The 17112-nt window shown below is 45.3% G+C and overlaps 1 protein-coding gene across 2 annotated transcripts in view; it reads left to right on the forward strand.

The window, feature by feature from the left end:
• Positions 1-991: 991 nt before the first annotated feature.
• The window catches only part of TEX9 (testis expressed 9), a 138528-nt gene continuing 122407 nt past the window's right edge, over positions 992-17112 (forward strand). The window contains exons 1-3 of one of the 2 annotated variants that reach the window (XM_077473879.1): positions 1016-1117; positions 9071-9232; positions 15513-15604. Coding sequence is in view for 1 of the 2 variants with exons in the window: in XM_077473878.1 (XP_077330004.1) it covers positions 1079-1117; positions 15513-15604 (131 nt within the window). In the remaining variant the exon portion in view is untranslated. Of the gene's footprint in view, positions 1118-9070; positions 9233-15512; positions 15605-17112 lie in introns of both variants that reach the window. The other variant, XM_077473878.1, reaches the window with a different exon arrangement.

The following is a 17112-nucleotide window of genomic DNA, read 5'->3' on the forward strand; positions in this document are numbered from 1 at the left end:
TTCTCTGCCATCCATGTGGTTGTGGGGAGTGTAACTGTACTAGCTCTGGACAGTGTGAGAGAGAGTGGTACAGACAATTGGCTTAGACAACTGCAGTTAGCCCTCCAGACAGTTGGCAACCCAGAGGATTAGGGTAAGCCCAGGCACACCTGGCCTGTGCACACACCTATGCACTTGGTGGTTGTGGTACTTGATTACTTGAAGCCACAGTCCAATCTGAATAATGTGTTCAGGTTTCAGGTGGTCTGAAACCTGGACACATGATTTAAAACCCAGACTGTCTGGGTGAATCCCGGACGGGTGGCAACCCTGGGTATAAGTGAAGTCCCAGGCATGACAGTGAAGAAAGGAATCACAGGTACGGCATGTGTTACACCCCCAGCAGCTAAAGGGGGTAGTGGTTGTAATGGGGTGGGGGGGGGGGGACTCCCAACATTTTGAGATGGGAATGAGGGGCATCTACTAGCAAATGTATGTAGGCATAGGACACGCCCCCTGTCACACCCCCTTAAAGGAGAATTAACTAAAAAAAGGTTAATTAATTCCCAAACGACTTTTTTTACCACTATTATTCAAATGTACAAGTGTAGCAATTTAGAAATTGGATGAAAGGTTTAGCACTGGGAAACACTTTTTGAAAGATAAAAAGTGCATTTTATATACAACAATATGGTTCAGATCAAAATTGGGGACAAATGAGGAGCAATGAGGGACAGAGGGACATTGCTCCAAATCAGGTACAGTTGGGAGGTATGGGGCGGGTAAAATGCAGCCCAAGCACAGGGGTTTATGGCCCCTCAACTGCTAGTGTGAATGAGCCCTTAGGAAGAAAAGTACACAATAATCCTTATAAAACCCTTTCTTTATTTTCAGGATTCCCTGTGTGTGAGGCTTTGCTCAGGAGATGGACAGTCATCCTAAACACACAGCCTCTGATTCTACACACAATCCACAGAACAACAACAACAGAGATCACATGACCTCATCTCCCTGTGTCCTCGAAGATTCTCGCGAGACTGCTGTATGACTGTTGCTTAGCAACTGAACGCCGGCGCGTATTTGCAACAATAATCGTGCGATGGCGGAAAACCGGAGAGCGCCGGTGTCCTCCCGCAAGGTGAGCCGCTATGGAGGCGGGTGATATTTCCTTGCCCGGTGCAGACTTGTTATAGATGTCAGCACTGAGCCCCCGTGTATTGGGATTCTCTGCTCTGTAGACAGGTGTATGGGGCATACAGCACACAATCACATCGGATACATGAGACAATCAGGCTCATTCCATAGAACATTGCATTCAATAGCAACCAATTCACCTCCACCCTGCACTACAACTACAGCAGGGCCGGGGGTCACACCATACAGGTGCGATGGACGATTCCTACACCTGAGAAATGCACTAAAGCAACCTCTGATTCTTTTTTAAAATTGTCGCTTGCAAAAATGCACGTTAGAAAATGTGTGGGGTTGCCAACTCACCTGCTAAAGGGCGGAGCGTTTTATGTGTGTGTCGGGAAGCGTGCAATTTTGCGCATGTCTCTTCGCTCTTTTGAAAGAAAGGCTTAAAGTGAAACTTTACCCATAACAACCTGATAAAGAAATAATGTTCTTTAGCAAGGAGCATACATTTCATATTAATAATTATACTACCAAAATGAGTGTGTGCTGTAAACTGCCTCCAGGATTGCTCTTGTCTCTTTTTGCAGGAGGCTGCCATTTTGCTGAAGCCCAAAGCCCCTGAGCAGCAGTAAGTCCTGGTTCACATTGCAATGATTTGGCATGCGATTTGACATGTCAAACTCCATGCCAAATCGGTGCCTATTGCTGGCAATGGCACAGTTCGAATCAGTGCGACACCGACTTTGCAGCGCCACACTGATTCCCAAAAGCAGCTTCTGTACTACTTTTGGCAACATAGGGGTGTGATTTGTATAGACATCTGTGCAGCAGACCGGGCAGATGTCTCTAAAATCGCCCCAGAAGTCGGGACTGATATGCGGGAATGAAATTCTGCAAGCAGTGTTCATATTGTCTACTAAAATGTCTAAAGCCTTTTAGTTGACTAAATGAATATTATTTTAGTCAACTAAAATACGACTAAAACTAAAACAACTGAGATGACTAAAATACGACTAAAATGGCATTTTAGTCAAAAGACTAAAATGGGACTAAAACTAAAATGGCATTTTAGTCCTAAGACTAAAACGAAATTGAAATTTCTCAAGTCATCTTCCAGGACGGCACACCTGAGAGATGAGAGGCTCCTCCCTACAGGAAACACAATCAATCGACAGCTGTTTTAAGTCCCCACCCTTCCCCTTGATCCTCAGTTTTTGATTGTGTTTCTCCCTACACAGCGAAACTGTTTGTTTTTTTCCAAATGACCCGAAGCCTGGGGCTGGTGGTCTCCCCCTGGGAGCCGGACCACAAGCCTGGGAAGCCTCTGGGTCTGGTAGGATATTCTTGTCCTTCCTGGGGGGTTCCCCTATCTTTTCCTCAGGGCGGGCAGCAGAAATTGGAAGAGCCCCCCTGAGAGCTGAAGGACCCTGGGTACAGTGGTGTACCCAGAACTTCAGGGGCCATTATCCTGTCTCCCCCTCCTTACCTGTACAGGTGGCTGTTCAGACGGGGGTGCTGGCCATCGGTTCTTTCCAGGGGGATCTTGTCCCCGACTCCTGGGTCCCCGGTAGCTCGCGTGGGCTGCCGGAGAGGGCGTGGCAACAAGCACCCGCGTCATTTTCAAACTTCGGGAAAATGGCAGCGGCGTTCTTACCCAGGAGGGAAGGCTGAGAGTCAGTAGGAGCAGGCGCCCACATCCTCCTTTCTCTAGAGCGAGGAGGCACCAGTTTACTACGGTGGATGTCTGCCTTAACCACCTCAGATATGAAGATGGGAATGAGGAATGGAAGGCATTGCCCCCCCCCCCCCCATGTATATAGACTGACTGACTGGTAGAGTGCAGGACACAGCCTAACCTAGCACCTCCCTATGGGGACAGCAGTTGGGGGGGGGGGGGGGAGCACTTTGGCGGCTATCCTCCTTGCGTGTGGACCATAAGGATGGAAAAGCAAGCCCGCTGGCTGTGGCAAAAAGAGGAAGACGACAACGGTGAGTACTTTTACTTTCCTTTTGCCGTGGGAAATTAGCTGCAAAATCCCCAATTCCAGCCAGAGGGTTTCTGGGCATTTGAGATCTCACCTGGGGTCTGGATTCAAATAGCCCTTAAGCTTCTGCTAAAAACACCAGCTGCAGCCCCTCTTACATCAGAGAAGCTGTATGGTGGACAGGTGGTGCAGAGGAACGAGTGTGCCTAAACCACCTCAGATGAGAAAGAGGTAGGTAGGCCATTGCTCCCCCTTCCCCGTGTATATACTGACTGGTGCAGTGCAGAACTTGGGGTCGGGATACAAATAGCGCAGACGCCACTGCTAAAACCACCAGCCACAGCTCCCTCTTACAGCAGAGACACTGTGGCTATCGCAGCAGTAGGATTCCAGCCTCTCCCTACATGCCCAGTTGTGGTACATTTAGTAGGGATGAATATAGCGTACAGAGGGGACCTGGTAGATACAAAGTTACTTACAGGCCAGGTATACCACTGAACAGGTTATTAATTGGGCAGTGGTTGGTGGATTCAGAAGCTCCCCTGGTCAGCAGGTGCACTAGGTTACCGGCCCTATTAGCCCAGCTGCTAGGAATCTGAAGTTGCTTCACAATGTTTAAAAGCTGACCTAACATTCAAGGATGGGCAGAGACCAAGCTACTGTGTGGCACAGTAGGGGTTCCCTTGTCACAGATCCTCCTTTTGGGGGTTGCCTGCTATAGTTAACTTTCATAAGCTCCAACCTCCCACTCCACCTTTACACTGTGGTTATATTATAGTGTAGGAGGTAAGAAGAAACTTTTTTTATTGGTTTGGGCTACAATCCACTCAGTGGCAGATCTAAAGGCGATTCACCATAGATCGCTCCCTACATCCTTTTAATTGAGGATTTTCTGTGCAAACCTATGCAAGAGCTACATAATTGATTGTTTGAAGCCTGCAAATAGCTATTTACCTCCCAGGCTAAACTGGTAACCACCTCTTCTAGAGAGGTCTTAAATTGGTCTCTAGGGCTGGGCTCATTGAGACTTTAATTGCTAAGCAGCACCACCTGGATATGTGCTGGCTAGTGTTTGCTCAGTCTATGGAGGTAAGGTAGGACAACTACTACTAATAGTAGGGTGTCCAACCATTTTAGGATCTGTTCCTTCTCTGGTGGTGAAGGTTTAGTATCTACAGCCCAGGCTATGCCTATGAAATAAATTGCCTGTTGGTTATTTCATAAAGGGATAGACCATGACTCCTCATTGGCTGCACACCAGTAGACCTCAGTAGTGAAGGTTTGTGCTTGCTGGGATGTTTTTGTGGCACAGCAGAAATACACATTGAGATTTGTGACATCTCTGCTTAATAAGGACTATATTTCTGTACATCAGAAATGCACTGCACTGAAGCTTGTTTTCTGTCCTTTATATACTAAAGGTACTGCTTTGTTTGGCTACAGATCAGAAAAATACAACAGTGAAGGTGGTCTGTACTTTCTGGTTTTGTGTTGCACAGCAGAAATGCACATCATTGAGTCTGGTGACATCTCTGCTCATAATGGTTATATTGCTGCACATCAGACATACACAAGATTGAGGTCTGTCTGTGGGGCTTTGTGTCCTGTTTTACTGCCTTGGTTACTTATCAGAAAGGCAGCAGTGAAGTCTGATGGTCCTGATTTGCGTGGCGCTGTGCTGATTCAGACAGTGCTATTAACAGCAATGGCTGCCGAGTTTAAACATGCGATTTGACATGTTGAGTCGCATGACAAATCATTTCAATATGGATGTGCTATCTCTATTCATAGTGTTTTTTATTGTTGCACATCAGATTTATACAGAATTAAGGTCTGTGAGGTTTTGTGTCCTGTATTACTGCCTTATCAGAAAGGCAGCAGTGAAAATTGATGGTTCGAATTTGTTGGGCTACATAGTAGAAATACAAATTGAACCCCTGCCAGGTGTAGTACATATACTGCCTTTGGTAATCCATGTAACACCACAAAGTGGTGTTGTGCTGATTTTAGCCATGCGATTTGACATGTTGAGTCGCAAGGCCAAATCGCTTCAATATGGATGTGCTATCTCTATTCAGAATTGTTATATTGTTGCACATCAGACATTTGCAAGATTGAAGGTTGTCTGTCCTTTTATGTCTTGCATATACTGCCTTATTGGCTGCATATCAGAAAGGACACAGCAGTGAAGGTTGCTTGTCTTTTTCTGATTTTGTTTTTGCTGCTCAGCTGAGAGACACATTGAGGATGGTGGCCTCTCTGCTCAGTATTGGTATATTACTACACATCAGACATACACAAAGATTGAATGTTTGTGTCCTGTATGTCCTATATTTACTGCCTTATCGTTTGTATATCAGGCTAAGCAGTGTTTTCTCATGGATCTACCTTTCTGCATCTTAGGGATACACAGCAGGGGTTTGTTGGCTGCAATCCTCCAGGGAGTCACAGCATTGGGGACCCCTTACTTGTTCGACCTGAAAATTGCTATTTGTTTTTTTTTTTTTTCCCTGCGACCTGTGTAATCTTGAGGTCTGTAGATCCAGGAATCAGGGACTGCTGGTGTTGCACAGACACAAATGGTACCCATTGGAAGCCATAGTATATGACTTCTCATGCGTCTTGCAGTCCCAAGTCGCAGGTTGGGTCGCACGGGTGTGGGAACCCTAAACTTATCTGTCCCTTCTGATTGAGGTTTTGCTACACAGCAGGAATACTCATCATGACGTTATTGTTTTATTTTGCAGCAGACCAGAAAGATTGCAGCTGTAAAGGCTGTCTGTCTTTTTCCTCAGTGTCTGCTTTTATGTTGTTGCACAGCAGAAATACTCAAGATTGAAGCTTGTTGGTGCTTTCTGTTTCAGAAAAACACAATGCTGCAGGTTGCTTGTGTCCTTTCTCAGTGTTGGTTCTATCTGAACTACACTACAGAAGTGCATGACAGAAAGGATTGTCTTGTGTTCCATATTTTTCCCTGTGGCATAGCAAAAATGCACAACACGGGAGTTGGTGTTCATATTAATCTTATAACTGTGGTGGTTTGTCAGAAATACACAACATAGAAGTTTGGGTCTTTCTGTCTTTATAGCCTTGTTTTGCTGTACATAGGTAAAGCACAACAGTAAAGGGGGTTCCTGTCCTTTCCGTATTTATATATCAGTTATGACCTAGCTAGCTGCACTAAAGAAATACGCAGCATTTAGGGTTTGCTTGAGTCTTAATGTTTTTACGTCTTGGCAGCACATCAGAAAACCAGACTATGAGGACTGTTTATCTACGTTGAGGTTCAGATTTGGGTCTCTTCCCATATTTGATATATTGGTTTAGCTAGTCACACTCAGACACACAACATTGTTGTCTATGCTTGTGTCCTTTCTGTCTAAATCTATTGTGCCGTGCCCACAATCTATGATCATTTTATTTGTGATATTAATAATGCATGTATCACCTTTTTGTATTTCAGCCTTCTTTTCCATGGAGGGGCCAGGAGTTCGGGCTGCAGCTGCCACATGTCAGAAAACCTTGACCACTTGCATTCAGGGATGCCAGAACCATTTCCTAGGGTTGAAGCCCTGTAGGGTTATGGGACACTGGAGGAAGGGGATAATGAATCGCCCTGTTTAGTAAGAACTTGGAGAGTTCTGTTCAGAGGAGTATTAGGGCCTAAGGGTGAAGTATAAAGATGTATACCCGATCGAATAGGTTTCGGCTCGGTGCATGGCCTTCATTTTGCCCTTTTAGCAAAACTAGACATAGCAATATGGGTAGTCTACTCCTGCTAGGGACTTTAATCTCCTGAAGAAGGCTCTCAGGCGTAAGTAAGGACATAGATTGGGCGTGCCTTAAACCCAGGGTTCAAGCTTCTGTTAATCTATTTCCCTTAAGTAGGCTTCCCTTTAGTCTTTTGCTGACATAAAGATAAAAAGGAAGCAGTTTTATTTCCCTCAACAGGATAGTGTTAAGACAGGCCCTCTTATTGATTAATGTAGTGTCCTTGTCTTACACGGGTCTCTTATTTATCTTTTTAGTGGTTCTAAGTAGCACCTACAGGCATAATAGGCCATGGTTGTTAGATGTGTGAGATAGGCAACATTGCTAACCTACAAGTTTAACATGTTTTCTGATTCCATTTTTAAGAGGCCATTTCACCTAGATACTGCATCTGAAGCGGAAAAGGCAGGAACATCTGTGGAGCAGACCTGCAGATCAGCCGCATGATCCAGCTAAGATGCCTTCATCAAGCATATGAGCGTATGGAGTGGAGGTAAAGCTCACTGCAGAGCCAAGGTTCGCCAAGAGGGTTTTGCAGTGGCCCCACCCTAAGGTAGGCCTGAGGTACTTGTTTATCCTCTCAGGTGTGCCGTCCTGGAAGATGACTTGAGAAAAGTACCAGTTACTTACCGGTAACTGTCTTTCTGGGAAATCTTCCAGGACGGCAGGCCTACTTCCCGCCCGTTGGAGGAGGGAAAATTCTAGAACACTAGAAGGTGAGTACCTATGAGGAATGATTTCCCTTGTGAACCTGATTCAGGAGTTACTTCTCTACAAACTGAGGATCAAGGGGAAGGGTGGGGACTTAAAACAGCTGTCGATTGATTGTGTTTCCTGTAGGGAGGAGCCTCTCATCTCTCAGGTGTGCCGTCCTGGAAGATTTCCCAGAAAGACAGTTACCGGTAAGTAACTGGTACTTTTTCCGCCAAAATTAACACTGCGTGCAAGTTCAACTGAACTCGCACAATTTCAATTCCGCTGTCAGTGTGTACCTAGGCTAAATCATCAAGTGTAACTAAACCCATCGATTAAACAGTTCCGTTCTTGGTATGCCGGGATTGCTGTCTCTGTGTTTGTGTCTTCAGCAAAACTGGCAAACCATCAAATGGCTGGTGTCATAACTGATCACATGTGCAGCGCCATGGCAGTTGCAGATCAAACAGAAGCAGCTTCCTTGGCTGTAAAGGACAGGAGGGTTTAATTCTGCTTTTGCCACTTGCCGACCGCCCTATAGCTGTTTTATTGCTACAGGTATAATGTGTATATGTATGTGATCCTGCACTTCTCGGTAGCGGGCGGGAGCGCGTTCTACCGATGGCTCTCTCCCACTGTGATTTTACACAGCGGGAACCGATCAGCGAGTCCAGAGGACTCAAAGTCTGCCGGCACCCGCTGATCGTTCGATACACAGGCAGAACGAAGGAAGTCATACTGTGTTCCTACAAATCAGGGACATGGATCCATGTTTTCCCTTCGTAAAAGCCCCTCCCCACTACACTAAAACACAGGTTAGGCACACATTTAACCTTTTGCTTGCCCCTGATGTTAACCCCTTCCCAGCCAATGTCATTAGTACAGTGACAGTGCATATTATTCAGCATTGAGCACTGTATTAGTGTCACTTTAACCACTTGCCAACTGCCCTATAGCAGTTTTATTGCTACAGGGTGGCCACGCTGCCCGGGATCACGTGTGTGTGTGTGTGTGTGTGTGTGTATATATATGTGTGATCCTGCACTTCTGGGTAGCGGGCGGGAGCACGTGCTAAAGTCTCCCTAAAAAAGCGTCAGTGTCCAATTTGTCCCCCCGCAATTTCGCAGTCCTGCTATAAGTCGGTGATCGCTGTCATTGCTAGTAAAAAATAAATAACAATTCCATAAATATGTCCCATAATTTGTAGACGATATAACTTTTGCGCAAAGCAATCATCATACGCTTATTATTTTTTTTTTTTTACCAAAAACATGTAGAAGAGTGCGTAATAATAAAATAACGCAGTGCCTTATTGCAAAAAATGGGCTGGTCATGAAGGGAGGTAAATCTTCCAGAGCTTAAGTGGTTAAGGCTGTCAGCAGATCGGCCTCCACAAACTCTGCAGTGCCTAAAAATCGAGAGCAACTGAGCATGTGCAGAGCAGGGTGAGACGGTGTATTACTGGATTTTTAACCATATAGACACTTATTTTTAATGTTTTACAGGACCAGCCTGAAGTCATCTAGCGGGACTTAATTTTCTCACTAAAGTTCCAATTTAAGTTCTGCTTTAGGCTCACCACACACAATTACAATCTGATTGTATGATCTCCTTTAGATCTACCAGCAACTATGTCGTGCAAGGGCCTGCTTGATTGAATACAATAGGTAGGTCCTCATATTACATTGTTTTGGTTAATCCAAAGTTGATTGTACAAAGTTTGTATGGTCGGATTGTAATGTATATGGTGACACTTATACAGGTGATAACATGCACCCACTGATGTGAATGGGCCCTAAAACCCTGTATATCAATTACACTGTTTCTTTTTTATTTATGAAAATACAGTGCTCATGCAAGGCGCCAGACGCATTGATTCCGATGTGTTGTTTTTTTTTTTAGAGCCTCTAATTGGCTTCAAAAGAGCACTGCACCCGAAGCCCACCCAGTTGTGTGACATTCCTGTTTCTCCTCCCGGCCAATCAGGAAGCGGGTCCTGAGACCTTGTTGGCAGGAAGTCCTAAGACCCGATCGGCCATGAGTCCAAAGTCCTGATTGGCCGGGAGAAGAAGCAACTTCCGGGACTCAGGGGTAGACGCAGGGGGGAAGCCGTGACCTGGATGGGTGAAGTGCGGGGCTTGTGGGTGGCCTAACGGGTGAGTGTTGCAACCAGCGAGCGTTCGGGGGAGCAGTGATCAAACAGGCAAACCCCGGGTTGATTGGCTGGCAGGGGAGGCCGCGGGCTGCCCCCCCCCCCCCCCAGGAAAATTGAGCACCAGCCACCACTGTTGTTTTGACTTTTTATGTATCTCAGTGCTACAGGTCTCCTGCAGCCACTTCCATTTACTTCCAGTGTACATATAGTCAGCATTGGCTGCACATTTCTGCTCCAGATTGGCCTCCTGATCAGAGTGGACCATGACTGTGTGTTGGTACAGCACAAGCTCTTAGGCCTCGTTCACACAAGAATACCGATCCATACACCAGTGTGAAGCTCTGTCTTCAGCTGCTCAGAATGCACATGTGTTTGTGCAGAGACATGCAAGAGACCTGTTCAGATCTGACCTGCGCAGTTGTGTATTCTGGGACATGCTTGGAGTTCTGTGCAGATCTGTGTTGCTGGCTGCCGGTCATTGACTTGTCTTATAACACACAGAGCGAGGCTCTGGAGCAAGCAGCTGTAACGACATATTCAGCGACCCATTGCAGTTTGCTGCGGAAGTGATGTTCCATCGCTGCCATCTTGCTACACCCCACACTCGTCCACAGTAACGATATACTAAGAAGGGTTAAAGCGGACATGTTGTTACACCCACTGGAGTTTTGCATTTTAGACATTTATAACAGTAAAGTGAGTTTCTATAGTGAAATAAAGGACTTAGAACTCCGTCTGACTGCTTAGATATTGAATTTTAAAAGCAGCGAACTTCTAGCAGATTATCAAACCTGTGAGATGAGCAGGGTTGCCGCTGCATTAAATATTCAAGATTTAAGTAGTCAGACGGAGTTGTAAGTCATGTAAACTGACTTTACTGTTATAAATAAGTGTAAAATACAAAACTCCGGTGGGTGTAACAACATGTCCGCTTTCTCCCTTCTTAGTGTATCTTCTTTACTGTGGATGAGTGCTGGGTGTAGCAAGATGGTGGAGACGGAAAGTCACTTCCATAGCAAACTGCGATGGGTCACCGAATATGTCATTACACAGACACTTGGAGAAGAGAAGGAGCCAGGAGCACTGGTGGGGGTCCCAGGAAGAGGAAGATCTCGGCTGATTTGTGTAAAACGATTGCAAGTAGAACATGTTTGTTATTTTAAAAAAAAAATACCTTTAAAGTCGCTGTAAAGGCTGATGGTAAAAACCTGTGTGCTTCTGCCCACACAGCCCCCCGCCCCCCCCCAATAATCACCTGAGCCCCCTCTTGGTCTAGCAATGTGCAAGAGAGCTTTGGGACTCCCTTTCCTCATTGGCTGAGACAGCAACGGGAGACATCAGCTCCCACTGCTGTCGATCACAGCCAGTGAGCCAATGAGGAGAGAGAGGGAGGTGGGGCCAAGCCGCAGCTATGGGTCTTATGGGCACATAGAGCGGGGTTCGGGAGCGAGCATGCATCAATGTCTCCATAGCAAGCAGCTTGCTATTTGGGGCACTGGTCAAAGAGGAGGAACCAGTAGCGCTGGCGGGGGGCGGGGGAACCCAAGTAGAAGGGCTGCTCTGTGCAAAACCACTGCACAAAGCAGGTAAGTATAACGTGTTTGTTATTTAAAAAAAAAAAAGACAAACCTTTAATACCGCTTTAATATCATATTAATGGCATAGTCCATCACAGGGGTGAGCTCTCAAACACTGACCCCCGGGTTACTACATCAGGGAGGGAAAAGTATGTGAGGAGGTTTGCATCAGATTGAGCTCGCTCCTGTGATACTAAGACCCCTTTCACACCACACCTTGCGTCGGCGGTAAAACGCCGCTATTTTTAGCGGCGTTTTACCGCCGGATTTGCGGCACATTTCGGCCGCTAGCGGGGCGCTTTTACCCCCCGCTAGCGGCCGCTAAAGGGTTAAAACCGCCGGCAATACGCCACAATAGCGGCGTTTTGCCAGCGGCATTACAGCGCTGCCCCATTGATTTCAATGGGCAGCAGCGGTGGAGGAGCGGTAAACACACCGCTCCTTCACCGCTCCAAAGAAGCTGCTGGCAGGACTTTTTTCTGACGTCCTGCCAGCGCACCGCTGTAGTGTGAAAGCCCTCGGGGCTTTCACACTACACACAATGGTGCAGCTTCTTTAGGGCGTTTTGCAGGCGCTATTTCTAACGCCTGCAAAACGCCCTGGTGTGAAAGGGGTCTAAAGGTAAGCAGTAACACCTGGACGTGTCTTAGAAACTTCTCAGCAATAAGGCAGCATGGGATGAATACCATCTCTGGGAGTTATCCAGTCAGACTTCATGAGGTATGTAAATGGCCTACACCTATAGCAAGAACATTATTCAATTGTGGCCAGAGCTGCACAGTTTTTATCCACCGAGACCCCTTATCTGCATAGGCAGTCTTATGATAAAGGTGAACTATCCCTTTCAGAATGCACCCATGTGAGGGCCCTGTTCTGCCTGCGCCGTGAGTTTCCATGCATTCCCAAGCAGACAGCACATTTTGATGTCAATTGGGTTGCAGCAGATGTATGGACACAGCTACAAATCTGACATTGGTGTGGTTGTGTGTCCCTGAATGCAGACAGTGTGAGTTAAGGGGGGCACACTTGCACCCATGTGGATGTCAAATTGGGAGCAGAAGCTTTGTTTATGCAGCCGCTGTGTCACAATTAACATGAATGGGACTGCCTGCAAGGCCCTCATGTGTACACATACAGTTGTGCTCATACATTTACAGACCCTGGCTGAATTTATGATTTCTTGGTAATTTTTCAGAGAATTTGAATGATAACACAAAAAACTTTTCTTTCACTCATGGTTAGTGTTTGACTGAACAACAACAAGGCCTGGGAAATGCCCAGGAAAACCCAAGCCTACTTACCATCAGCTCACAGACAACCAAATTAACCTGTCTAAGCCCTTGTACACACGGTCGGAGAATCCGTCGGAATGTGTCCTATCGGACCGTGTTTTTTGGAAAATCCGACTGTGTGTGGTATGCATCGGACTGATTCCGTCGGAATATTCGTCGGACCCAATCTTCCAACTTGTTGGAAATATTTTCCGACCAACTGGTTCGATCGGACATACTCCGATCATGTGTAGAGAATTTTGATCGGACCAAGTGCCACGCATGCTTGGATCAAATTCCTACATCAAAGCTATTGGCTACTAGCCTGAACGTAGTCCCATCGTAACGAAATTGCGTCATCACGTTCTGAATGATCGGATTTTTCGACAACTTAGTCCGACCGTGTGTATGCAACAGTTTCGAACAAGATCCGACGGGCAAAATCCGACGATTTGGTTGTGGAAATCTCTGACCGTGTGTACAGGGGCTAACAGTACGTTAAAAACAGGGGTTTAGTCCTCACGTATTTGCAAACGCATGCGTAAGCCACAGAGCCTCGTCAAGTTACCCTGGTATCTGTGCTCCTAACACTAAAATATGAGTGTCCCCACAGTGGAGGCACATGCATTCTAATGGATAGATGAGGTCAGGTGGACTGAAGAGGAGCCACCCCTTTTTAAAGGTACATGCAGCACACCAAACACCCATCATGTAGCACAATGGCAGCAAAGGTGTTGGTGCATTGCTGGAACAATACAAATATGATATGAAAAAACTCGCCACCGCCCTCATCTATAGCTGGCTATAGCAGTAAGCGGTGTTGGAAGGCTAAATTTTTTCATAGTGTTTGGCTGAAGCCATTTATTATCAATCAGCTGTGTTTTACTTTTTAAATCATAATGGAAACTACCCAAATGACCCTGATCAAAAGTTTACATACCCTGGTGATTTTGGCCTGATAATATGCACACAAGTTGACACAAAGGGTCTTGAATGGCTATTAAAGGTAACCATCCTCACCTGTGATCTGTTTGCTTGTAATTAGTGTATGTGTATAAAAGGTCAATGAGTTTCTGGACTCCTGACAGACCCTTGCATCTTTCATCCAGTGCTGCACTGACATTTTTGGATTCTGAGTCATGGAGAAAGCAAAAGAATTGTCAAAGGATCTGCGGGAAAAGGTAATTGAACTGTATAAAACAGGAAAGGGATATAAAAAGATATCAAAGCAATTGAGAATGCCAATCAGCAGTGTTCAAACACTAATCAAGAAGTGGAAAATGACGGGTTCTGTTTAGACCAATTAAAATTTCAGCCACATCTGCCAGGAAAATAGTTTGCAAAGAAAAACCCACAAATAACTTCAGATGAAATACAGGACTCTCTGAAAACATGTGGTGTGGCTGTTTCAAGATGCACAATAAGAAGGTACTTGAAGAAAGATGTTCTGCATGGTCGAGTCCCCAGAAGAAAGCCATTAGTACACGAATGCCACAAAGTATCCCGCTTACAATACGCCAAACAGCACAGAGACAAGCCTTAAACCTTCTGGCATGAAGTAAATTGGAGTGATGAGACCAAAATTAAGCTTTTTGGCCACAACCATAAATTCAACATTTGGAGAGGAGTTAACAAGGCCTATGATGAAAGGTACACCATTCCTACTGTGAAACACGTAGGTGGATCGCTGATATTTTGGGAATGCGTGAGCTACAAAGGCACAGGAAATTTGGTCAAAATTGATGGCAAGATGAATGCAGTATGTACTGGAGGAACATTTGCATTCACCAGCCAGGAAGCTGTGCATGGGACGTACTTGGACATTCCAACATGACAATGATCCAAAACACAAGGCCGAGTTGACCTTGTGGCCATCTCAGTCTCCTGAGCTTAATATCATTGAGCCACTCTGGGGAGATCTCAAACGTGCAGTTCATGCAAGACAGCCAAAGGATTTACAGGTACTGGAGGCTTTTTTCCAAGAGGAATGGGCAGCTTTACCATCTAAAGCCCCATACACACTATCAGTTTTTCTACTGAGTTTTTCCTTCGGGTTTTTCAAAACCATGTAGTGCAAGGGTCTGCCTGATTGCATACAAATTGAAACTCCTAAGGTTTGACCTCATATTATATGGTTTTGGTAAATCTGAAGGAAAAACTGATAGTGTGTATGGGGCTTTAGAAGATAAAGAGCCTCATCCACAAATACCACAAAAGACTTGTCAAGCTGTCATTGATGTTAAAGGGGGCAATACACTGTATTTTAATAACTGGGGTATGTAAACTTTTGATCAAGGTCATTTAGGTAGTTTAAGTTTCCATTATGATTTAAAAAGTAAGTGTAACTAAAAGAGTAAGAGTAAATGCAGTTGATTGATAATAAATGGCTTCAGCCAAACACTAACCACGAGTGAAAGAAAAGTTTTTGTGTTATCATTCATATTCTTATCATAAATTCTGCCAAGGTATGTAAACGTATGAGCACAAAGACTTTTAAGTGATTAAGGCCCCTTTCACACATGCGGACAGTATGTCCGTATTTCATCCATTCGTTTGCGGATGAAATACAGACATAATGCATTCCTATGGGATAGCGGGTGTCTGCGGATGAACATCCGCAGACACCCGCTATTGTCCACCTCCGCAATTGTCCGATTCTGCAGACGGAGGAAAATCCTATTTTTCTATCCGTCTGCAGAGCGGATCGGATGAACACGGACAGACAGTCCGTGCTCATCCGATCCCCATAGAGGAGAGCGGAGAGCTGACAGGGCGGTCTCTACACACTGCCGGCTCAGCGGGGACAACGGAGCGATCCCCACTGAGCAAGCGGATCATCACGGGGCAGATCATTACTGATCCGTCCTGTGTGAAAGGGGCCTAAAGGTCACCTTCTTTTTTTTTTTTTTGTCTAATAAAAATTTGTAAAAAATCTTTTTTTTAGGTGCGGAAGACACACAGTGCTGGTCATGTGGTTCCCGAGTCTGGTAAGAAGGCCACACAAGACAGTCTTTTGGCAAAAGAAGAAGAATACAAGTATGGTTTTATCTTGGTTTTAAAATGCAATTTCGTTCTGCTGAATAATGTATTAAAGAAGTCTGTTGGTCAGGACAGAATTGCAAATTTTTTAAAATATATTTTTCAGTCGATTTCAGCTCGTTTGTTCTAGTGCGCTATTGTTTGGTGTTTTATGTTTGCCATCTATTTTAATTTTGAAGCGTTTCATTTCATTATGTTCATTGAAGGACACAGCCTGGTAATAATCTTAGCTGTAGGGTTATGCTGCCACCTTCAGGCATAGGACACTAGGCAGAAAAAAACAACACAGCACTACCTATGGGCAGCCCCCACCTGCTATAGGCAGCCTAGTTTTTAACTTAGTATCGTCAGTACCTAGCTCCCTGATGGGACTCTTTGTTGCACATTTTTCTTTTGTATTTTTGGCAGGGTGAGTCTTCCTCTGACACTATTTTGTGATGGATTAGGCAGACTGTTGTTCATGCCTATGCCATTAAGAGTCATTCACTTCCCTTTCCCGTCATAGTAAATTCCACTAGGACGATTAGTGCATTTTGGGCTATTTGTGCCATTGGGCTTCCATATCTCAGGTTTGCAAGGCTGTTACCTGGTTGTCTCTCCATACCTTTACCAAGTTTCACAAGGTTGATGTGTTGGCTGCAAGGTTTTGAAGGCTGAAATATGAGGTTCTTGTTTCCTCCCTTAGGCAACATGTACAGTAGCCTACTCTGACCTCGGCCACAGGAAAATGAAAAACACAGCAAAAACGTAAACTGTGGTTTCCCGAGACAGGCAGTCAAAATGTTCCTATCCTGAACACTATTATTGATTCAACTTCCTACCTAAACGTGACAGCTCCTAAACTCTGCATAAAGCCTATGTGTACATGGACACATAGGCTTTTATGGCGTTGAGTTCAGGAGCTTTGGCAAAAAAAAAGGCCAAAAGCTGTTAAACTCAAGTTTAGGGGCTGCTAGTTTACATTAAGCCTTTTCTTTTGTTGCGTGTTTTTCCTCCTGGTTTCCCACCCCTCAATGATCAAGATTAATACCGGGCTGTGTCTTTTAATCAACGTAACAGAAATCTGGATTTTCCACCACTCTGATATTGTTTCTGTGCTGCTTTGTAACTAACTGAGATGCCTATAGCAGATGGGGTTTTGGCCATAAGTAAGGGCTCCCCATAGGCTTAGTGTCCTACTCCTGACAGTGGCACTATATCTCTACAGTCAGGATTATTACTGGGCTACTTCCTTCAGTAAACTCGGAAAAAATAGATTTTTCGGTGAGTAGAAATAAAATCCAATTTTTCACACTTTACAGCAGTGTTTTTTAACTAGTGTTCTTAAGAGAAATAACATCCCCCCCCCCCCCCTATTCATACTCACCTAGGTGGATGCAGCATAGGTCTGATGCTGCATCTGTCCCCTGGCACCTCTGCACTGAGAGTCAAGCGATCGAACATCGCCCGATTTTCATAGCCCTGGGAGCAGAGAGCTGCAGACTGTCAGTCACAGCTCTCTGCTC

Source organism: Lithobates pipiens, unplaced genomic scaffold, assembly GCF_037356315.1.
Source record: "Lithobates pipiens isolate NorthernLeopardFrog02 unplaced genomic scaffold, aLitPip1_a1.2 Scaffold_8, whole genome shotgun sequence".
Lineage (NCBI taxonomy): Eukaryota > Metazoa > Chordata > Amphibia > Anura > Ranidae > Lithobates > Lithobates pipiens.